Genomic DNA, 24,056 nt, shown 5'->3' with positions numbered 1-24,056 from the left:
TTTAACTTTTGACTTGAGCAGAAGTGATTAGCACATAAAGAGATTGTTGCAGAATCATACAAAAGTATGATAAATTTAACTTAAAGGCTATACTTAAAAACTTCTCGTAAATAAAATTTAAGAATCTTAAGTAGTCTAAATCTTAATTGGAATCGAAAAAAAAAAAAGAAGGTAACAATAATAATAATAAAGAGTTTATATAAATTTTATCAATCACGTATATATAACAATAACAACAACAATTTATACACATACAAACATAAAACACGTTATATATCACTTCAATTATACCTAATTCTACGATAGAGTACTTATACAATACATTAGATAGACAAAAAACAAAAACTTACCAAATCGTTTACAACCAATTATGAGCTCTTCTGATTCAGAAGAGGAAATGTCATTATCTCAATTACAATCAAAACCATCATCAAAAGATTCAAGATCAACATCAACAACTCCTACCACAAATGACTCCGATCAATCAGATGATGATTTACCATTGAGTCAAACTTCAAAAAGAAAGAAAAATTCAATAGATTCAGATGATGAAGAGTATGATGATGATACCCCACTATCTAAAAAGGCTAAAACAAATAAAAATGGATCAGCAAAAATAAAAAGGGAAACTAAACCAGTTGTAAAATCAAAATCTAATTCAAAACCAAAACCTACAACCTCAAAAGTTACAAAAAAAGAAGTTAAACCCAAAAAGGAAACCAAACCAACTAAACCTAAAAAGGAAGTCAAAAAGGAAAAACCACCTGCAAAAGATAAAGAAGAATCAGCGCCAGTAGATGGGGATGATGAAGAAGATGAAGGATACAAATGGTGGGAAGCACAAGACGAACATGATGGAGAAATCAAATGGACGTCATTAGAACATAATGGTGTAATGTTTCCACCTCCTTATGAACCACTTCCTTCATATGTTAAATTATATTATGATGGAAAACCAGTAAATTTACCAAAAGAAGCAGAAGAAGTTGCAGGTTTTTATGGAGCGATGATTGAAACTGATCATGCTAAAAATCCAGTTTTTCAAAAAAATTTCTTTACAGATTTTAAACAAGTTATAAAAGAATGTGGAGGATTAGGAGATGTTAAAATTACAGATTTCAATAAATTAGATTTTTCTAAAATGCATGCATATTTTGAAAAACAAAGAGAAGAAAAAAAATCAATGTCAAAAGATGAAAAAAAAAGAATAAAAGAAGAAAAAGAAAAAATTGAAGAACCTTTTAAAACTTGTTTATTAAATGGTAGAAAAGAATTAGTTGGAAATTTTAGAATTGAACCTCCTGGATTATTTAGAGGTCGTGGTGCACATCCTAAAACTGGTAAATTAAAAAGAAGAGTAGTTCCTGAACAAGTTACTTTAAATTTAAGTGCTAATGTACCAGTACCTCCTCCACCACCTGGTCATCAATGGGCAGAAGTAAGACATGATAATGAAGTTACTTGGTTAGCAATGTGGAAAGAAAATATTGCGGATTCTTTTAAATATGTTAGATTTGCAGCAAATTCATCAGTTAAAGGTCAATCAGATTTTAAAAAATTTGAAACTGCAAGACAATTAAGACATCATGTAGATGCTATAAGAAAAGATTATACAAAAATGTTAAAATCTGAAAAAATGCAAGATCGTCAAATGGCTACTGCAATGTATTTAATTGATGTTTATGCTTTAAGAGCTGGTGGTGAAAAGGGAGATGATGAAGCTGATACTGTTGGTTGTTGTTCCTTAAGATTTGAACATATTACTTTAAAAAAACCAGATAATGTTATATTTGATTTTTTAGGTAAAGATTCAATTAGATTTTATCAAGAAGTTAAAGTTTCAAAAGAAGTATTTAAAAATTTGAAAATTTTCAAAAAGGCACCAAAACAACCAGGTGATGATTTATTTGATCGTATTAATCCATCAATGGTAAATAAACAATTACAAAATTATATGAAAGGTTTAACAGCAAAAGTTTTTCGTACTTATAATGCTTCTAAAACTATGCAAGATCAATTAGATACAATTACAAATGAAGGTACAGTAGCTGAAAAAGTTGTTAAATTTAATGCTGCTAATAGAACAGTTGCTATATTATGTAATCATCAACGTACAGTTAGTAAAACACATGGAAATACAATTCAAAAAATTAATGATAAATTAAAAGAATTTTTATGGCAAAAAATTAGATTAAAAAAAATGATTTTACAATTAGATCCAAAATTACAAAAAAAAGATCCAAAATATTTTGAAGAAATTGAAGATTTAACAAATGAAGATATTGAATCTATACATGAGTCAATAATTGAAAGACAAAAAGAACAAGCATTTAAAAAATTAGATAGAGATAATGAAAAATTAAAATTAGAAAAAAAACCATTATTGAAAAAATCAGATATAAAAGATAAACTAACAAAGATTGAAGAATTAGCAAAAGAATATAAAAAAGAATTAAAAACTGGAAAATTTGAAATAAATCCATCAAAAACTACCGTTGAAAAATTAAAATTACAAATTGAAAATATTGAAAATAAAATTACAACTACATCATTATCATTAAAAGATAAAGAAGATAATTCAGAAGTTTCTTTAGGTACTTCAAAAATGAATTATATTGATCCAAGATTAACAGTTATGTTTTCAAAAAAATTTAATGTTCCAATTGAAAAATTATTTACTAAAACTTTAAGAGATAAATTTAAATGGGCTATTGAATCTGCTGATGAAAATTGGAGATTCTAATTTATTAAATAGTAAGTAAATATTTATTAGATTAATATATCGTTGCTAATCAGGATTTAATTAAATTGCGATAATCTTCATTTTGTTTGAACTCTTCGACCCCTGACATGCACAAGCCAAACCTGATTTTATTGATTCAATTTGAAACACTAGCCCCGCAGAATGTGAGAGATTAAAAGAAAAGCCGACAAATTTGATAAACGGCTTCGATTACAACCCTTAACGCTAAGCAAGGAAAATTAAGTTCTATAAAAAACCCAAGAACATTGCACACTCATTTGTTAATTAGCACTTAAAACATAGAAGAAAGTTTTACTATTCATTAGTTAGACCATCGTCCTTGAAAAAGGAAAAAAAATGAACTACACCGATAAGCCGCTCACTCTAAAATATTCCAAATCAAATATCCCAATATTGATTTATTTAAAACTAGTGTATCTATATAGTAATATCAATTTGTTAATTGATGCCTTACAGTTCTTTGGAGGTTCTTCTTGTTACTCTTTAAGTCAATCTCCTTTGAAATTTAAAGATAACAAAACACGTATTAATTTTAATGCATATTTGACGCGACTTAATATCAACAAATTTTAAATGTACAATTTATTAAACAAATGAAAAAACAAAACCAACTAAAAACCTTCTATTTGGTAAATCTATAATACTAAACAATACAATTCCAACCAAAATTTCATATAAATGCAGATTTAACTAAATCATTCAAATATACGGATTCATTTCCTTCGTATGTTTTGTGTTATTCCTAAATTTTAGAACAATAATATATCACACAATCTATCTAACACGTCTTAAAGTTTCCGTAAATTAATTTTAGTTAAAAGATATGAAGGAAGGAAATATACAATTTTATATAATTCATTATCAAATGTCATTATAAATTCAAGATTTTCAAAGACCGTTATAGCGTATTCAATTGGATAAACAATTCTTACAAGAATAAAACATTATGAATCATCTACATCATCATCATCATGATATAGCGACACCAACTACAATAATAGCTTCATTCACAAAAAGAGATGATGCTTCATCTGATATGCCATCATTACCTAAACTATCATCAGCTCCAAGTTTATCAATAACAGCCATACCGAAAAATCAATTCAATCCATATACAAATGTACCGAATTTACCACTGAATCTAGTATTTATAATAGTTGGATGTATTTTAGCATCAATTTTAATTGGAGTTGTATTGTATCGAATTATAACTCATTATATTTATTCATCAAAAGCTCAATATGAAAAAGAAATTTATTATTCAAATAATGTAACAGATTTATCAACAAATTATTCATTTCCAATACGATCAAGAGCTACTTCATTTGTAGATAGTTCATCAACTTCTTCTCAAGGTAAATCATTACAAAATCATTTATTAAGTGATAAACAACAATTTAGAAAATCAATGTTTATAAATCCAAGTTTAGAATATAAATCTATAATTTTACAACAAAATAATTCATCATCATTATATTTACAAACTAATAATTCATCAATTGGTTCTTTAATGAAACCTTTAGGTCCTTATTTAGATTCAAATACTATAACTTCAATTGGTGGTGATTCTGAAATTAATGGTAATTCTTCTATAAATAATGGTAGTGTACAGACGACGTTGAGACCTCCTTCTTTATACCTTGAAGAATTGCTTAATAGTAGTGAAGCATTTAATCGTAATGAAGTATGATTAGTATGGTAATATTTATTTTAATTGTAATAATAGACATAACGAATTCGGTTATTAGATCAAACTTCTCCCCTCCTTATATACCAAACTTCGCTACCAAGTACACTGCAATCTTAAATTTAATTTCACAGTTTAATCTATTTGAGCTATTAATTAATTTTTCCAACAATTAAGTTATCAATTTAATCAAATACCATATAAATTACACTCAATTGAACCAATAATCATGTATAAACAATCAATTAGATCATTATACCATATAAACAAAAGATTTATATCTAACACAACAGTAAAATATGCAAAGGGAGATCAATCAACTATTGATTCATTTAGATTACCTTCACAAACTTCAATAAATGAATGGGAATTTAAATATGATTTTATACCTAAAACTTCTGAACCAAAAGTTCCACCAATTTCAAAAGAAGCAGTTAAACAAGATATTGCTCATGAAAAAGCGAAAGCAGTAGAAAGAGAATTATTTACAAAAGAATCAAATTCATCAATTAAAGTTGAAGCAAATGATGCTAAAGTTTTACATGGTGGTGAACAAGTTGGTGCAGAACCAGAATATCATGAAGATAAAGGAAGTAATCCAATTGATTCATCAACCGCAAACATTTCAACAAAAAAATCAAAAAAATCCCCAAATCATAACCAATATGTTCAAAGTTCAATAAATCCAGAAATAAATAATGCAAATGTTGTTAATTTAGGTGATAATGAAATTGATCATAAAACTGAACAAGTAAGTAAACAATCACCAATAGTTGAAGATATTGAACATGATAATTTACATCATGAAGGACAAAAAGCACCAGAGGATCCAAAATCAAATAATAATGGAATTTATGGAATTTTAGCTTTATTAGGTTTAGGTGGTGGAGGATATTGGTATTATTCATCCACTCAAGCAAAAGCTAAGAAATGAATTTGATTATTTGTGAAAAGCTTCATAGGGATATAAAAATATAGAGATAATAAACAGTTTTTTCAAATAAATAAATGACCTTTAATTTTTTTTTGATTTAAATAATTTCTATAAACATGAATAATGATGATAATATATCACCGGATTTCTCAATATTGTCTAGCAGCTTCTTGACAAGCTTTTAATTGTTGTAAATAAAATCCACAAGTTTGCATATTACCATCAGTTTCTTCTAAACACCTTGTAAAATTTCTTGCATCAACATCACAATGTTTCTCTTGTTGATTTGTAAATGAATTTTGTTGAGGTTGTTGTTGATAATTAGTTAAATCTTGTTGTTGATATTGTTGTTCAGCTGGTGGAGCTTCTGATCTACCACCACCAAACATTCCAGTTATACCTGCACCTAAAGTATGACCAATAGTTGAACCTACTGCAACACCGGCAGCAGTTGAAGCCATTTGACCAAATAATCCCGGTTGTCTTTGTTGTGTTTGTGGATGAGCTGCTGGATATGATGAATGTTGTTGTGGATGTTGTTGACCATATGCTGGGGCAGCAGTATGTGCTGATCTTGTTTGTTGTCTTGGAGCTGGAGCTGATCTTCTTTGTCTAGGCATTGTTAATTGATTGTTTCAGATTATGTTGTTTAAATCGGTTGTCTTAAATTTTTTTTTTCACTATTAACATGCACTGGTTCATAATTTATATAACGATTTTTTTTTTTAGTGGCGAACGTGCTAGAAATGATAAAATCACCGGGGTCGTGTAAATACCACCATTAATGTTACTATTAAATTAAAGACATGATCAATTAGACGATCGATGGATGTAATAAAAAGAGAAGAAGAGATTCGAGAGGGGTACGGAATGGTTAAATAGTTGCATTATTACTCATTTGTCAGTCACGCTCAGCGTGGCGTATAATTTCGTTTGTTGTACCAAAATCTGTATTTGACTAGTTCGGCAATTCAAATTTGCCATTAGATGAAAAGCATTAGCGAATAATGTTGAATTGGAAGACCAAATTATGAATTCAAATTGAGCTTTAAAAATCATTATCTTGTAGAATCAAGTTATTACTACTATCATTGCTTTGAAGCAAAATCAAATAATCTCCTTCAGTGAGATTTTGACCATAAACTAAATTTGGTTTAACTACAATCGAGGATCATTTTCAAGTTGCAAAATATTATAGCCGACACTTAAGAAAAACTTTCAAAAAGAGTTAGCAATTCTTAAGTATTGGTTTTCAATAATAATGTCCTCTAGACAAGGTTCTTATTGACGTCAAAGCAGAATTTTATTTGCATACGTTCTATGATTTTGCAACTTTCATTTGACTATGAAAATTTAAATTTGTGTAATAATTTGAAACAACTTGAATTATGAAGTTGAAATATTGAGATACACCAACGTTGTAAATTCTCGATTTCCATCATCTTTACCAACTAGATAAATACAAGAGCACTAGATATTACGTATAATCTATATATTGTCAATAGGATTTTACATACAACCTCAAATAATCAAATTAGCGACGTGATTTTGCATCAGAGTAGTATAAGTTCTTGTATCCGGTAAAAGTCAAGAGTTGAAGCATTTAATGAATCTCAACTATAACCGAAGAAAGTAATAAAGAACTTGGATTTGACTTAAAATGGAAAAGTCCATTATTTTCAATTTTTTTTTGGGATTTCAAGACACTTTTAAAGTTACTTCACAAAAATCCCACCCTATGGGCTCGTTATACAGGATTTTTATAATTAATTCCCAATCGGTCAATTATCAAATGATACAATCCGTTTTGCAAGTTTTGAATCCTTACGATTGGTTTGGTTAAATAAGAAAAGTTTAAATTGTTTCCATAAGTAAGGTGTATGAATAATAAACGAAATCTGGGGTATTAAAATATGTCTCGCCCAATCAAAGGTCACTTGAATGTAATACAATTTTAAGTTCTTTATATAACATGGCCAGAAACTGATCATAAATTGACGATTCTTTTAATATTAAATACAATGATCAAATTTTGAATGCTACCCCGTAAATTGTATGAGCAGGTTGACTTTTATTAAAGAGCAAAAATGATCACGCAAAGTGAGCAATTTCCCAATTGCTACCCCAATTTTAACGAACCGATTAGATAAAACATCGACCCAACGACATTACTTGAAAGTAGTCTCGTGAAATTTAGTTTTTATCAAAAGCTTTGATTGTTTAGATTTATAGTTTTTGGATTGAAAATTTCTTTGGCCAAGAGTGATTCCAGATTCGTGTGACTTGTTGTGATAAAATTAAATTATTATTTTCATTTTTTTGATCGTTCGACATTTGAAACGTTATCAATAAATTTAAAAATCACTCAAATACAAAAATTCACCACTCACACTAGACTTTGAAGCAATTGTTAGCAAAGATGGACTACGAAGAAAGATTGGCTTCTGCCGAAAGATCAGAATCACCTTCATTAGTTGGTTCATCAATTAGATCTGCTGATGATTCACCACATAGAAATTATATTCACCCTGAAAAATATAAATCAACTAATAAAAAAACTAAAAGTAAATTAAGTAAATTGAATCCTGCGATTGCCGCTTCATTAGATGACTTGATTGGTGAAGGGGCTTTAATCAATTCTGAAGAAGATTTTGAAAAATATTTAGATAGTGATGGATCGGTTAGAAAGGATGTTAAATATACACCAAAAGAAGATGAAGAATTTAAAAGCAATGAAAAGTCAAAAGATGAAAACAAAGATTTACCAACTGAAAAAGAAGCTGATAAAGTAGATAAAGAAATATCAAAAGGTTCAAAACCTGAATCAATTGACCTTTCTGATGTCCCCAAAAATCCTAGTTCATCTTTTTACAAACAAGAAGATTATTCAACTCCAAACTTATCACAATATCAATTGGATCAAGATATAAAGAATCATAATGAATTATTGAATCATGTTAAATCATATGATTTAGAAAAATTGCCTAGATCAACCCTGTCTTTTCATGATGATTCCAAAGCTACTACATATAAACCACAAACACAAATGTCAGCAGCACAACAACAAAGATCAGAAGGTCACCTCCATACACCAACTTTTTTCACTGATAGACCAAGATCAAGATCAAGATCTGCTAATCCATCATCAAGAGTCGGTGAACGATCATCATCAAGATCATCAACTAATGCAACTAGATCAAAAACTCATTTAGCTAGAGGAGATTCATATAAGAATATTCATGGAGATGAGCCTGAAAAATATGAATTACCACCAGAATTTGCTGCTCAAGATAGACAATTGACTGAAGCAGATGAAGAAGACGGTAGACGTTCAAGACAATCAAGACCTACAATGGGTGAATCAATAGCTAAAGCCGAAGCTAAAAAAGCAGAATTAGATGCTAAAGATAAAGCTTTTACACAAGAACATGAATCAAATCCAGTTACTCGTGATCCATCATTAGTTACAACTGGTGATTATACAAATTTTGAAGTGGATTCTCCACATACTGATTTTGAAGCTTCTAATAATCTATATTCATCAAGATCGATATCATCAACTAATTATTTAAGGTCCATATCAAGATCAAGATCAAGAGCAAGACATCCAAATCCAATGGATGAAAAAAATGATGCAAATGTAGATACTTTAGTTGAAGAAGGTGCTTTGATTTCAGATGATCCTTATGCTTCGATTGATCAATTGGATACCATGGTTGAGGAAGTGTTACATGGTGATAATAGTTCTAAGAATTTTTTACCATTGACTGAAGAAGATGAAGAATCCGAAAAAGTTGAAAAGACGGATGCATCATCAACAAAGGAGGATTCATCAAGTAAACAATCAGAATCAAAGGAATCTACCATTACTGAAACAAAACCAAAAGGATCAACCAATTCGGAAAATGAAACACAACCCACCTCTTCAAAAGTGCATGAAGAAGTTATTAATGAAGATGCCAAAAAGGCTAAGTTTGAAGGCAATGAAAAAGATGACGCACATCCGGAACCATTGAAAGAAGAGGGTGCGTTAACGAGTGATGATCCATATGAAAGAGTTGATGAAAGTGAATTAGAAAAAGAAGGCATAAGTACTGGTGATAAACAAGCTAATGAAGAAGCTAATGAAAAAATTGACAAAGCTGTAGAAAGTCCATTGAAGAAAGAAATAAAACCAGAATCTAATGATAAAATTCCTGATGAATCGGAAAAATTGGAAAAAACTAACGACAAAGCAACGTTATTGGAAGGTGTCGATAATGCAGATGGACCAGCTGAATTGGAAAATTTAGAAGAAGAAGAAAAAGAAGGTATTAAAGAAAACGAAGAGGAGGCAAAAGAGGAAAAAGAAGGTAAAATTCCAAAAGATGAAGAAGCAGAATTGGAATCAGCTGAAAAAAATAAACCAACATTGGTTCAAGGAGGTGAAGAAGAAATTAAGTCTGTTTCAAAAGAGGATGAAGACAATAAAGAACCCAAGGAAGAAGCAAAATTAGAACAGGATAAAGAAGTTGAACCTAAAGATACATTAATTCAATCATCTGGTGATGTAGATGGTCCATCTGAACTAGAAAAACAAGAAGAAGAAGAAATAGACGGAGCCAAACTCCACAACAAAGAAATTAAAGAAGAAGAAAAAGGTAAAACTCCAAAAGATGAACAAGCTCAACAAGAATCAGCTGAGAAAAATTCAGCGGCAACCAAGGGAACTGATGATTCTGAAGAATTTGAAGATTTAGATGTATCACCAGAAGAAATTCGTAAACACCTTGAATCATTACCAATATATATTTTCACATCATTAGCAGGAGGTATGCAAATCATGCCAAGAACTAATAGATTAGCAACAATATTACAAGCTAATGGTATTAAATTTGAATATAGAGATTTAGGTACTGATGAAGAAGCTAAAAAAATATGGAAAAGACAATCAAATGGTAAAACATTACCTGGTATAGTTAGAGGTGATGATTTTATTGGTAATTGGCAAGAAATTGATGAAGCTAATGAAGAATATAAATTGAAAGAATTACTATATGAAACTCTATAGAAATTTCAAGAGTTTAAAAATTTAAAAATATATGATAAAACTTATTTATTTTAATTACTTTTGACATTATTTATTAATCATTAACTATTTATTTAATCTACCTTAACAACAATTTCTCGGTGGTGATCGTTTAATTCTATATTTTTCCATTAATCTTTCACTTGCAAATCTTCCAACTCCTGAACCTATAACAACAGCAAAAAAATAAACTAAAGTATAAGTCATAGCCGCCAACATTAATGTATAACCAAATAAATCAGGTACAATACAAAGTACTAATCTTATTGCATCTCTTACAATAGTACTTGCAACAGGCATATTTGATTTTTTTGAAGAAATAGAAGTATGTGAATTAATTTCAGTATCATTTTCATCATTTGTCATATTTTTATCAATACTTTCATCATTAATACCTGATCTATTAGCTTGAGCTGATGTAGTTGGTTGTAAATTTGCACTATGATTAACTACTCCATTTTCAAATTCAACATATTTATCATTATTCCATACAACTTCCTCCAAATAATTACGAATAAATTCTAAAAATCTTGCAAAAAATGCTGCAAAAAATAATAATACAAATATACCAAATGCTTCTGCTTTTGATGATGCACTTAAATTTTTAAATAATACTGGATAATCTTTAAATTGTGTAGTAAACCACATATGCATTCCCATTCCTTCATCTCCATGATCATGAGACATTGACAGTGCTGCAGCAGCTGTAGTTTCCATTACCATATCCATTGTACTACTCATTACCATTGAGGCCATATCCATAGTTGTTGATCCATGATCATGTCCAGCATGTCTATTGTAAAAACTCATTATTTTTTTTTCAGTAGCTAGTGATATGATTTTATGTTATGCTAATATGTTCAAATTATCAAAATTTAAGGAAAGTGTAAGACTTATTTATAATTTCATAAACTTTTAGTATGGTGTGATTATTTTGATTGTATGAAAATAGAAAATGTATAAAATTAATTTGCTCTAATGATAATTGATTGATATAAAAAGAAAGTATAAGGAACGAATGTTTAATATTATATTAGTTTCATGATTCCGTATAAAAAGTTCAGATTCAAAAGATTGGATAGATTGTTGATATGTTAACGATATTAGTTTTGTGATTGTATGATAATAACGATTTGGTTAATTAAAAATTTGCTCAATATGAAAAATTTATTATTGAGCATTTTTCTATTGTACTGATTAAGTAACTTATGCGGCTTTAATTTATGTAAGTGGATTAAATGCGGCTGTCTTTAATTGGATCTGCGCAAATTTCGTATTACTTAATTAAGTAGTCTTTACCGAATTATGGAGAAGCTAATATTAATATATAGATTAGCTATCCTAACAGTAGGTTTCAACATGGTAAAAATACAAATCGATAAGTTTACATTAAACCAATACTGATTTGGTTATATTGATTTATTAATTTGCGCAAATTTTGGCATTTGTGTTTACTATTCTGTATTTTAATTTCTGTTTCAAGTTAATTATTTATAATACACAAAATTGGAAATGAAAATTAAATGGTTGCAAAATACCTATCAACATGATGGTACAATCAAAATATCCTTAAATAAGTTGCTCATTTGTCCCAAAGTCTCAATGGCTTACGGATGTTTGACTGGTTCTGAAATTAAAGGTGACATTAAAATTTTAAAGATATGCTAGGGCTACAATAGAAAAATGGAGGACACACTATAAGGAAAGAGTTTGATGACAGTTTAATTCAAAAACATTCAACAAAAGGTCCATGCTCAACATTAATTGGATAACTAGGGGGCTCTAACATAAAACTCAAAACAGTCCATGATACAGTATCCTTGAATTTTTTTTATCCTTACTCAAAAAGCTTATTTTCTGAAAATCATTAAGTTATAGTTTTCTTTATAATCTCATAGATATCGTTAAGAATCAAAAATCTTTGACTTCATTTTAATAAAGATGTTGCAGTTAACCGACTTACCAATAGAAATTGTCGAGAAGATTTTGCCACTCATCGAGAACTTCTATCATGTTCGAATGGACGTTAGACTACATTGGTATTATAAGATCGATATAAATCTTGCTTTACAATTAATCTCAAACTTTGAAAAATCAAGCTTAGAAGATGGACGGTTTAGAATTTTTATAAAATTTGATAAGGAGCCAATAAATAGTAAAGATTTATATTGTTCCTCAGAGTATTACGCTTTCGTGATTCCCAACTATAAAGCAGGAACAATCAAAAAGAATACAGAATATATCAATAAAATTAAACTGAGATTTGAAGTTTGGGTCAATGACAAAACATTTTGGGAACAGTGGCGCATTTATATTACCTTACTTCCATATTGTGTTAAATCTAGTTGGATTGATCAGGATAGTGACACTATATCAGACATTAGAACATTAAGAAAAATGCATGATCAATTTAACTCCAGTTGTGAAAGTATCGATTTCTACTTGATATATGTTTTTAAAAATGACATTAAATCTATTTATGGTCATAGGGGCATCGGAACTTTAGTCAAAAATTTGAAGAGATGTAAATTAATATTTGAAACATCAAGTTTGAGAGCTTTTACAAACATGACAAATACAACAAATTTTGACCCAGAATACCTAACTATAAGTATTAAGCCTGATACATTTGATAGAAAGTTACGTGTTGAGGATATAACTGGACGTTCATTCAAAAATTTGATCGATTTTGAATTATTTTATGAAAATGAAAAAGCTTGGTTAAGCTCAGAATATTGGTTAATTAAAAATCTTGGTCCAAGTATAAAACGATTCACAATTTCAATGCGATACTTGTATGTGACAAAGTTATTAAAAGCTCTTGATTATAAACAGTTAAAATATTTGAATATAACAACTTCGGTTGAGAGTTATGGTGCCAAGGGTCTGGAGGAGAGGAAAATTAATGATAAATTGATGAAAGATGTAGTTCGTGGACAAAATTCATATATAAACCTCATAGATTGAGGTGAATTTTTCTATATTCTATTTAAGTTTTCCAGTTTTATAATATATGAAACTCAAAATACTCTATTTCTTATTTGAAAATTGCAACACAATGCATTAGTGAATCATTACAACTAATGTTGATTTGTTTTGATTATCACGGTTTAAAACCTTCTATTTTTACAAGAGTAATTTACTTCTTCATCCCTTATCCATCAACTTCTTTATTTTTAATTTTTATGATAAATTTTAAATTAAATTTAAAGTTTTTGGAAACTATATTAATAAAAGACTCAAATTAATCTCGTCAAAAAAATGAAGTAAATACAAATCTCTAGACTAGATGCTTTATCATGAGATATTACCACTTGAGTTGATTGAAAAAATCATTTTAGAAATTGAAAATTTTGAACCAATTCCTAAATTAGTTCGACAAATTTGGTATCACAATGTTACAATTAATACTTTGTTTGAATTACTTGTGAAACATGAATTATATAATTTGAATACTGGGTTATATAAAATCTATGTTAATTTTGACTCCAAGAAATATGCACCTTCAAATGAATTTGTGATTATTGAATTCGAAAGTATGCTAGAAATAAGACTTAAATCCAAAAATTTTAAAATTATTAATCCATTCCTTCAGTTGTGGTATGGATACGAGACTGACCCAAGTCTCAATTTTTATTTAGACATTTTACCATTTCGTATTGAAGAAAACGAATCAAAAACCAAAGAGATTTTTAAAGCTGAAGAATTACCCCCAGAGGTAGATTTAGATTTTATGGTTTGGTTTTTAAATTATTACATTTATGGAGTTGTTCCTCGACAGTCCTTTGAAGACCGGGTAGTAAAGATCAAAGAAGCAAAAATATTTCTTACTATTGATTCTTTTTATAATTTATCCGCAATCAAAGAATATCAAGAATGGCAGCCTGATTCATTGGATATTAAAATCAAGAATAACAAAACTCCCACTAACTTCCTGGTTCTTCAAATTAAGTCAAAACCATTCAAAAATTTGAGAGTATTTAAATTTGAATATAACGCTTACGAGTCCTACCTTTCTTCGGATCTTGAACTTGGAAAATTACTTGGGAAGTCAATTGAGGAAGTAACAATAATTATGTCATATTTGCAAATCAAGTTATTATTAAATGGGTTTGATGACAATCAATTGAAATATCTTCGTATAGATTCCAATTTAAATAGTTATGGAAAACCTAATCTGAGAAAAAGAGCAACAATAATAGAAATGATTAAATCAAAAGTTCGTGATGGTAATTGTGAAATGTACATTATAGATAAGGAACTTAGAAGGTATAAAGTGATTCAATTACATCTGCTTATTGGGATGCAAAATATAGATTTAGTTTGAGTCGTATTTGTTTTAGCCGTGAAGAATCAAACAAAATTATTACGATATGAATCATTAGCTTATGATGGGCATCCCAATTATGAAAACATAAATCTAAGCAAAAATTTCACTACTTTAAATTGATACGGTAAATAGTATTGTATTTAATGTAAAATTTGAAAGTTTGAAGGGTTAGATATTATTATAATATCACAAATCTGAAAATTTACATCAGAAATTTAATTCTTAATTGGATTTATACAAATAATGTATTACGAAAATAAAAAAAATTCTTAATTCAAATGTAGATTTCAAAACTTTAAAACTCTTGAATTAATTTATTTTATCAATCTTATTTAATTGTTTCTTTTTTAGTTTCAAAATAAAACATGAAACCTGACACAAAACCTAAATTTAAGTTTAGGGAGCTTTCCAAATCTAAAATTTTGTATCAATTGGTTTTAGAGAAAATTTCTTGACAGTAGAAACACTACGCACTTGCAAATATCCCTTATTTGATTGTCCTAATTTTTGATTATTTTTGTAGTTCATAAAGAATAATTATTTCTCAGATGTTAGTTATTCTGATTTATCTTTTGTTATATAGGTATAATTTTATAATATCTACCCCAATCAACCTAGCCTAAACCAAAGATTGTTGTTGAAGAAATAATTCTTTGCCACTAATTATATCGTAATCTTATCCCAACAGAAGTTTATACGTTATCTTTATAAACAAATTGGAGGATATTTGGCGAATTAAATCATTTCGACCAGAACTTAAAAACATGGAAAATCCATGCAAATAAAGTTAAATTATCATCTTATCGGAAATTAACTTCGGTATGTTAACTATTGAAATGGAGTTATAAATTTCAACTTGTTTTATACTTCTTAAAATTTTGAAATATATAAAAAACTAAAATAACCTTCATGAATAATGAAGTCATGACTAAACAAGATGCTTCATCATGAAATTTTACCACTAGAGTTAATCGAGAGAATTATTCTTGAAATTGATACTTTAGCAACTATTCCAAGATTCATTCGACAATTATGGTACTACAATGTTACTTTAGATACACTACTTAAATTACTTGTAAAACATGAATTGGACAATTTAGATAGGGGATATTATAAAATATATGTGAATTTTGACTCAAAAAAGTATACGCCTTCTGATGAATTTTTATTCATTAACTACAAAACAATACCAAGGATGAACCTAAAATCGGATGTTTTTAAAAGTGTTTTCCCTTTTTTTCAATTATGGTATGGATACGAGACTAGATCAAAGTTGAATTTTTATTTAAATTTATTACCATATTGTTTTCAGAAAAATAAATACGGGATTCATGAAGTTTCCGAGAAATGGAATCATAAACTCACAGCGGTTGACCTTAAATTTGTTGATGAATTCTTGAAGAGTTCGATTTATCGTGTTGTTTCTAAAAATGAATTTGAAAATTCTTTGAAGAAGCTTACAAGAGCAAAGTTAATTTTTGAAATTAATTCTTTTTACAGTTTTTCATTAATTGGGGAATATCAAGAATGGCAACCTAATGAATTAGATATTACAATTAAAAGATGTTTTGTGCGGGATAGTTTTATTGTTTCTACGATTAAACTTTTTCCATTCAAAAGTTTGAGGGTTTTCAAGTTCAAGTACAATTCGTGTGAGTCTTATCTTAGCCCACATGTGGAACTTGGTCCACTACTTGGTAATGCAATAGAAGAAGTCACTATAATTATGATGTATTTAAATATAAAGGTACTATTAAGAGGATTTAATGATCGTCAATTAAGTTACTTTCGTATAGACTCCAACTTGGTAAGTTATGGATCACTCAATCTGAAGAAAAGAGCGCAGATTAGGGAAATGATTAATTCAAAAACTCGTAATGGTAATTACGAAATGAACATCATCGATTGGTAATTTCGAGGGAGATAGAGCTTAATTAAAAGGTTTTGAAAGCAAATAAATCCAAGGAGAAATGTTAAGAATGAAAATTTCCATATTGTCTAAATATGGAAAAACCTACCTATGCAAATTAATTTACGTTCAATTTTCTAACTCGCAATACTAATACTACTAGCATAATGATTTCTGTATCGATGTGTGAAAAGACATCCGTAGTTGCGATATACAAAACATTTTAATGTCTTATCTTTCAGCAACATGAAAGATCAACTTTAGTTCAAATCTAAAATCATAGTCTAATTCATTCTTTCTTCCATGCAAGTGAATGTTTACAAAAAGAATTTTATAACCGATCTATTTCATGTTTGAAAACCTTAAATTTTAGTTAACCTAAATAATAATATTTTATTTTAAAAATAATACATGAAACTAGCCACAAAACCAAAATTGAATTTTTTTCATCTTAAAATGGAATATTTAAAAATCTAAACTTTTTAAATAAGTGATTTAAAAAACGTTTCATAACCAAAGACCAATTTAAACACAGAAAAGAAATAAATACAGTTTCTATTAAATAAAAAATATTAAATATTACAAATTACTACATGTGCTATCTTACCCAGACACATCTTATAAACACTTTTTCTATACCGCGTTTCTTTCAATTCTAATCTTCTATCAAATTACATCTCATTCTACGATCTGTAGTTAAAATATGTAAATTTAACCAATCATTAGCAATATATCTTAATCCACAAGGACAATTACCCCAATGATTTAATTTATCATTTAAATTATGTAATTTTTTAATTGAAGGATTATCAAATATAAAATGTCTATTTAATAAATGTTTTTTAAAATCATAAGGACGATTAAATTTACCCAGTTTATGATTACATTGATTTTTGGGGAATTTACAATTAAATCTACTTTCAAATTGATGAGTTCTCAAATGTCTTGACATATCTCTTGTTATTTTTTTACCACATATTGAACATTTTTTAAAATCAATAAATTGACTTTCTATTTGTGGTAATATCATTGATGTATTTGAATTTATTAATGTTGTCATATCTGGATATTGATTAAGATCTATATTTTGTGGTAATTGTAAAGTTGTCGGTAGTAGGCTTGATGATTGATATGTATGTTGTGGATAATATTGTCGTTGTTGTTGTTGGAGTTGCTGGGATGGTATCTGTTGCTGTAGTTGTTGCGGCGGTACCTGTTGTTGGTGTTGTTGTGGTGGTGGTGGAATCTGCTGCTGCTGTTGTTGTTGTTGTTGTTGTTGTTGTTGTTGTTGCAATACGTTCTGTTGTGAATATTGATACTGAATTTGTGGATGCGGTAGTAGATTTTGTTGTTGGACTTGGTGATAAATTTGTGGTTGATGTAAAGGAAATGGAGTAGCATTTTGATAATGTTGTTGTTGTTGTTGAGGTAGTTGTGATTGAATTTGTGAAGGTAATTGTTGCTGCTGAACAGGTTGAGTAGGTTGATGAGGTTGGTAATTCGATTGATATTGAGGTAGTACATTGTGATGATCATTATATTGATTTATCGAAGGTACTTGATGATATATACTTTGAGACTCTAGATTGGGAGGTTGTTGCAATGATTGTACTTGTGGTAAATGAGGTTGACTTGAGCTGATAATTTGTGGTTGATTTTGAACAGAGTATGTAGATGAATAAAATGAAGGTAAAGAATATTGAGTTTGACTAGATCTACTGTAATTGGGTTGTGATCTATTAGATTGATGATAATCTGTTTTACTAGTAGCTGAATCATATTCTGATGAAGATGCATTTGTTGCTAAAGAATTTTGCCTAGATTGTTGTTGTGATTGATTTTCAGAGGTTTGATTGGTATATTGAATATTTGATGGTACAATTTGATTTTGATTGTATAAAATGGATGGGTTAGTCGATACATTATTGTTGGATGTGGGTTGAAAATGATAATTTTGAACTTGAGGATAAACATTATTGGTTGGTATAGAATTTTGTTGCAATTGTTGCAAAGATTCCTGTCGTTGTGGATATTTGTTATTGTTATCGTTTTCTCGACTTTCCATATTATTCTGAAACAGCAACCCTTTAGTCTAAGGATCTTTAAATGTTTTTCAATTAAGTGATCTGATTCTAAATCTCCTATATTGATTAAAAAGTCAGTTGGATTCAAAAGTTTGAATTTTATTTCGTTGAATATTCTGATAAACTTGATGATACTGATTATTTTGCTCCGAATTTGATTTCTTTCTTCGTCCCTAAGTATTCATAAAACAATTCTTTCTCTCGTGGGTGCAATTAATTGTTATTGATAACTCATAAGTCCACACTTTAGATTTTATTCACTTTGTTGTGATTTTGAAAGTTGATAATTTTGTATAGATTTTTCAGAAAAAACCTTCAATTCCCTCCTTATTTTTTTTAGTTTTGAAGAACAAAAAATAATCGGTAATTATGTACTAGTTTAATCACTCCTTGCTAAAATTTGAGATCTTGAATAGTAGTTGATATGAGATGATTGATATCTGATCAATTTCAAAAAATATGTACATACGTACAATTTTAAAATTTTTATTCAAAAATGGAAATGAAATATTTTTTATAATAATGCATGAGCATGATAATTATCTCTTAAAACTTAAGGTTAAGAAGAATAAAGTACAACTAAGTAACACTCAGTAAAAAGAACAATAGAATTCAAATATTAATAGAATTTAAAAATTTAAAAAATACTAAATTAAAGAATATCGAAGGTTTTAAGCATCTTGTGTTAATTGATAAAATTTATTCTAACACAAATAATTTTATTACTTGATTCAAATGTAAACATGTTTTCGAAATGTAAAAGTCTTTAAGCTAAAAAAGGGCATTACATTAACTAAAATGTTTGTTTTTATTAATAAATGAACAAAAAAAATTGTTCAAAAACAAATTGAAATTCTATTGCAAAACCAATCAGTAAGATTTCTTAATTTAAATGAATTGATTTTGTGCCTTTGCTTATGAATATTTGATTTATTTCTAAATTTCTTTTTCTAAAGAGTACATTTCCCGTGGAAACATCCTATAGTATTCCTTTTCTTATATTCAAACTTCATGAGCATTTTTGGTTGTTTCGACATAGTAGCTGCTTAAGTAGATGGTGGTGAAAGTTAACTAAGAGTATCTCTTTTTACATAAAAAACATGTTTCAGAATGTAGAGAACTATAAAATAAAACTAAAATATTATTTAAAATTACGTTTCGGAAAAAAAATATTTATTTTTATTTTTGCCAATTTAGCGATAAATTAGTTAAACTAGAACATGTCAATTAGGAAGTCTATATGTAGAACATGTAAAATTCGGTGTTTTGAAGAATATAACAGATACGAACTAACGAGTATCTACTTCGCTTTTCTACTCATTAGTCAATAAGTCCTAATCAGGGGGAGGGGGCGTAACTTTAAAAACTAACTCATAGTTGAGACTAAAATTCTAAGTTGTCTATTGTGTATATCCGGTTTAAAATTTTTATTCAAATGAAATTTCATTTTGAAAAATTAATGTAAATAAGTACGGACTCACCTCAAAATTTTTAGCTCATAATTTTTTTATTTATTACACCCTGGGATTTAAAAAATGAAATCAAACAAATTTTAAATAATAATGCAAAATATATTTTGTCTCAGAATCTGCTTGGTTTCACTTAGGAATTACAATATATTATACTTTTATATCATTTCAACATCGGCGTAAATAGTAGCTATTGAACCCTTTTGAATTTCATTTTAGTAATTTTAAGAGAATTATCTAAACTAATATTGATATTTGCATTAACTCATCATGTAGAGAAGAATCTAAGTAAAGGGAAGAAACCAAAATATATAGAGAAAAAGAAACGATTTAAATTACCACAATTCCGTCAAATTAGGTTACAAAAAGAATGGTTATGATATTAAAGATTTTATATAGACTATAGAATACCATAAGGTCCATCTGATGAAAACGTAAGTTGAGTTGAATAAGATGATGTGTGTATAATATTCTTTGAAAACAGCTGGATCCTCGGTAAATTATTATTAACTTGAGATTATTAATTATTGCCTCAAAGAATTTTACAAAGTCAAAAACATTTTTAATTTAACATGGGAGAACACTCACATTAATCCTTCTGTACAACACTGCATAAAAAAACTTGATACACAAATCAATTTCAATAAACATTTTGCGTTCAGTTTTTCATTCATTACGAAGTATTTCAAAAACTATAATGCTCACAAAATCATGCTAGACTCAACCACAATAATAGTTACCAGTTTTAGTGCTACTTGAGTTAAAAATGATTGAAAGGTTTTCATTCTATCGATAGTTAGCGGATGTATTTTATTAAAAGAATCAGTGTGAAAATTTTAGTTACTTTACATAAGCGGCTATTCCAGGAATAAAATGTAGGGCTTTGTTTCTTTGAAAGTGAAGTATTTAAAGCTCTTTATTGAAGCTTTATTCTATACTTTGCCAGGTTATAAAAACTCCATGTTGACTTTTCACTTTATTTTCGGAAAATGCGTATTTATAATAAACTAGAAAGATTGTTATTGGTTTTCGTTAATTTCATTTAAATTGATATATGTCTAGCTACTCAAAACTCAAATTTGCAAGAGCGCAAAACGATTGTGAAAAAGCTAAAAAAAGAAACAAACAAATAAAAACACCTGCATCTTTCTTATTTATGCATGGTTGATAACTTATATTTTAGGCATTCTTAAATATAATCTAACGGAAGAAAAACCTTCTCTTCTTAAAAAGTATACGTACATAACTTATTGTTATTAAGCATATTCGGAAAAAAAGAAAAACTACTACTACTCTTAATGGTTTCGTGTTTTGTCCTTGACCATGCGTAATTTGTGCTTTTGGTTCATTGATGATTGAGCGTTTTTCTTTATTCGATTTCACATCTCTCAAAATTCTTTAACTTAAAGCTCTTAAACCTCATCTTGACTTCTGATGAAGATGATATGCAGTCAATGAATAACTAAATTTAAATAAATGCTTTATTGAACAATAGGAATGAATTCATCAATTTGGAATAGAATACAAAAATTATCATGCTTTAAATTTGTGTTTCGGTTATAGTATAATAATTTTAAGAATTTTGTGCAAAATAATAATTAATTTGTAGCCTTACGTTTTAAAAAATACAGTTTAATAAATATACATATACGGATTAGGCTGTATTTCAACAGTTAATTGATAATATAGCTTTGCCACACGAGAAATAGGAAAAAGAAAAGAGAGTAAATAAATGATAGAGTATGGTTAAATTTTCCGTTTAGCTTATGAAAAATAGGTATTCGTGTTTCTTTCGAAATTAAACAATACTACAAAGTTTTTCATAAGCCAACTCATCAAGTTTGTTTGTATAAACTTTTTCAGTTTGTATTTAATAGATGACCTAAGTTTGATCTAATCACTTTAGTGTAAGAAAAGGGTTCAACAAAAATTCAAAAGACAATATAATATGCACAGTTTATATTTAATACAACAAGTTATTTTAGTCTAAATTTACCTCGCTTTTACTCGAAAATCCCGATAAAGGAACTAATGCATTTAATCTTAAGCTTTCTTTCTTTCAATAATCAACTTTTCAAAGGGATATCAATAATTCTATTATTATACCATTATTTTATTTTCACTTTATTACCTATTTATTAAGTTTTCTATATATTAATTAACTAATTATATAGATGTTCTTAGCATACATTCACTTTTTTTTTTTTTTTTCAATATTAATTGTTTATTAGATCAGTAGTCTAGCTTGCTCACGTCATCACATAGTGATAAATGTTTAATGAGGATAATGACAAATGGGAAAAAACTCAAGGGAAGGATTAATTTTGATAGTGTGGACAAGTTTGGTGGTTAATTTATTATGAAGAAATCATTTAACGAAATTTTTATACAAAGATGTCATACCGTATATATTTTCCACAAATTAAGTCATCTTTGCTCAAACCCGATAAAATATCGACTGCAATTCTCGTTTCGGCTGAATCATCAATTTATGGCGTGTTTTGACTTACAAATCATTCCTCTAAAAATACACATTTCTTATGAAAACTTCATCAATGTCACTTTGAGTATCAATTACTTCATACAAATAACATTCATACTAATCTAATAAAAGCAAATCACCTGCCGTTATATGAAAAACATTTAGTTTGTAAAAAAACACCGCTTTGGACGAAACCCGAAAAAACAAGGACAGTGTTAGGTATTGGAGATTCCTTACCGTTTTCATCATTTTTTTTTAATTTCACTAAAAATTATACATAATATTATCGCTTCACTTACTGAAAGATTTTGAATGTAGTTTGTATGAGAGAAATCGGGATTCTTGATAAAGCTCTTGAGTTATAGGCCTATTTGTAAGTCGAGTACTTATGATTTACATTTAATGTATTTCAGCTTCTCTCCAAATACTGATTTTTTAATTATGAAACAATAATCTTTATAAATATGATATAAAATTTAGGCACCATGAACAAACAAATACCTTATATTGACAAGATCATAAAATTTCCAAAATTGAGCTGTTAGACTAGATCGTGTATTACCCAATTAACTGAAATTTTGAAACAGTCGTTTTTGTGTATCTTTTACTACGACTACGTAATATATCAATAGTTTTATGTCATCGAGGTTACCCTTTACTTGGTGTCACTGTGCAAAGTTCTTCGCCATATTTAGTTTTCAAAATTTTGAATTTACCTGGTAGTGCAATCAAATAGTCTTTAAACTATTTTTCTAAAACATAAATGTAATTTGCTAAAAGCTACAAGCAACATTGAGTAAACTCGCATAGCAATGAGCTCAGAAAAATGTAAGCAACGTACATCCTTAAATTATAAATTTGATTGTAGTTCTCGTTTCGAGTGGAGCATCATTCTATAGCGCAGGTTAAACTTTGAACATTTTTGAAAAAAATACATATTAGTTCAAATAGCTTGTTCAAATTTAGTTTGAGAATCATCAACCTCATACAAATAACACTAAGAATGTGCAAATAAATCACTGCTAACATTTTTATTATTAAATGAAACAGTTGTAAAAATTATAAGCTAAAAGTGGTACAGTATTCATGGATTCCTGGAATTTTCCATGCATTTTGCTCATTATAAATTTTTATTTTGGTTATATCATGACAATCATGTTACAGAAAAACTTATTGAATTATTTCGAATGCTATTTGTATAAGGGTGAGTGAGATTGTAGTTGAATTTAATTAGTCATGCACAATTTGTTGGTTTCAAATTTTTGTCGTTGGGACCAAACATGGATAGTAAACTCTACGAATATTGCTTTAATTTACCTATTCCCTGAC

The 24,056-nt window shown here is 28.3% G+C and overlaps 10 protein-coding genes across 10 annotated transcripts; 7 read left to right on the top strand and 3 right to left on the bottom strand. All coding sequences in view use genetic code 12, as the record gives it.

The window, feature by feature from the left end:
- Nucleotides 1-370: 370 nt before the first annotated feature.
- Nucleotides 371-2,743, top strand: TOP1 (DNA topoisomerase 1; the record flags this gene model as incomplete). The annotated part of the gene is made up of 1 exon (XM_051757513.1): nucleotides 371-2,743. The coding sequence occupies one exon, from the start codon at nucleotides 371-373 to the stop codon at nucleotides 2,741-2,743; it is 2,373 nt and encodes a 790-aa protein (XP_051614232.1).
- Nucleotides 2,744-3,710: 967 nt separating this feature from the next.
- KGF55_002790 (pheromone-regulated protein) lies at nucleotides 3,711-4,454 on the top strand (the record flags this gene model as incomplete). The annotated part of the gene is made up of 1 exon (XM_051757512.1): nucleotides 3,711-4,454. One exon carries the CDS (start codon nucleotides 3,711-3,713, stop codon nucleotides 4,452-4,454), a length of 744 nt encoding a protein of 247 aa, XP_051614231.1.
- A 226-nt stretch (nucleotides 4,455-4,680) lies between these two features.
- Nucleotides 4,681-5,385, top strand: KGF55_002789 (uncharacterized protein; the record flags this gene model as incomplete). Its single annotated transcript, XM_051757511.1, has 1 exon — nucleotides 4,681-5,385. One exon carries the CDS (start codon nucleotides 4,681-4,683, stop codon nucleotides 5,383-5,385), a length of 705 nt encoding a protein of 234 aa, XP_051614230.1.
- A 149-nt stretch (nucleotides 5,386-5,534) lies between these two features.
- Nucleotides 5,535-6,005, bottom strand: KGF55_002788 (uncharacterized protein; the record flags this gene model as incomplete). Its single annotated transcript, XM_051757510.1, has 1 exon — nucleotides 5,535-6,005. The coding sequence occupies one exon, from the start codon at nucleotides 6,003-6,005 to the stop codon at nucleotides 5,535-5,537; it is 471 nt and encodes a 156-aa protein (XP_051614229.1).
- Nucleotides 6,006-7,804: 1,799 nt separating this feature from the next.
- On the top strand, nucleotides 7,805-10,435 carry KGF55_002787 (uncharacterized protein; the record flags this gene model as incomplete). Its single annotated transcript, XM_051757509.1, has 1 exon — nucleotides 7,805-10,435. The coding sequence occupies one exon, from the start codon at nucleotides 7,805-7,807 to the stop codon at nucleotides 10,433-10,435; it is 2,631 nt and encodes an 876-aa protein (XP_051614228.1).
- A 102-nt stretch (nucleotides 10,436-10,537) lies between these two features.
- CTR1 (high-affinity Cu transporter) lies at nucleotides 10,538-11,263 on the bottom strand (the record flags this gene model as incomplete). Its single annotated transcript, XM_051757507.1, has 1 exon — nucleotides 10,538-11,263. One exon carries the CDS (start codon nucleotides 11,261-11,263, stop codon nucleotides 10,538-10,540), a length of 726 nt encoding a protein of 241 aa, XP_051614227.1.
- A 1,131-nt stretch (nucleotides 11,264-12,394) lies between these two features.
- On the top strand, nucleotides 12,395-13,420 carry KGF55_002785 (uncharacterized protein; the record flags this gene model as incomplete). Its single annotated transcript, XM_051757506.1, has 1 exon — nucleotides 12,395-13,420. One exon carries the CDS (start codon nucleotides 12,395-12,397, stop codon nucleotides 13,418-13,420), a length of 1,026 nt encoding a protein of 341 aa, XP_051614226.1.
- Nucleotides 13,421-13,742: 322 nt separating this feature from the next.
- KGF55_002784 (uncharacterized protein) lies at nucleotides 13,743-14,780 on the top strand (the record flags this gene model as incomplete). The annotated part of the gene is made up of 1 exon (XM_051757505.1): nucleotides 13,743-14,780. One exon carries the CDS (start codon nucleotides 13,743-13,745, stop codon nucleotides 14,778-14,780), a length of 1,038 nt encoding a protein of 345 aa, XP_051614225.1.
- Nucleotides 14,781-15,720: 940 nt separating this feature from the next.
- On the top strand, nucleotides 15,721-16,695 carry KGF55_002783 (uncharacterized protein; the record flags this gene model as incomplete). The annotated part of the gene is made up of 1 exon (XM_051757504.1): nucleotides 15,721-16,695. One exon carries the CDS (start codon nucleotides 15,721-15,723, stop codon nucleotides 16,693-16,695), a length of 975 nt encoding a protein of 324 aa, XP_051614224.1.
- A 652-nt stretch (nucleotides 16,696-17,347) lies between these two features.
- On the bottom strand, nucleotides 17,348-18,757 carry KGF55_002782 (uncharacterized protein; the record flags this gene model as incomplete). Its single annotated transcript, XM_051757503.1, has 1 exon — nucleotides 17,348-18,757. One exon carries the CDS (start codon nucleotides 18,755-18,757, stop codon nucleotides 17,348-17,350), a length of 1,410 nt encoding a protein of 469 aa, XP_051614223.1.
- Between the last annotated feature and the right edge of the window lie 5,299 nt (nucleotides 18,758-24,056).

The sequence above is a fragment of the Candida pseudojiufengensis genome (genome assembly GCF_024610245.1).
Source record: "Candida pseudojiufengensis strain CBS 10847 chromosome Unknown scaffold4, whole genome shotgun sequence".
Classification (NCBI taxonomy): Eukaryota; Fungi; Ascomycota; class Pichiomycetes; order Serinales; family Debaryomycetaceae; genus Lodderomyces; species Lodderomyces pseudojiufengensis.
This window is presented reverse-complemented; position numbering and strand designations above follow the sequence as displayed.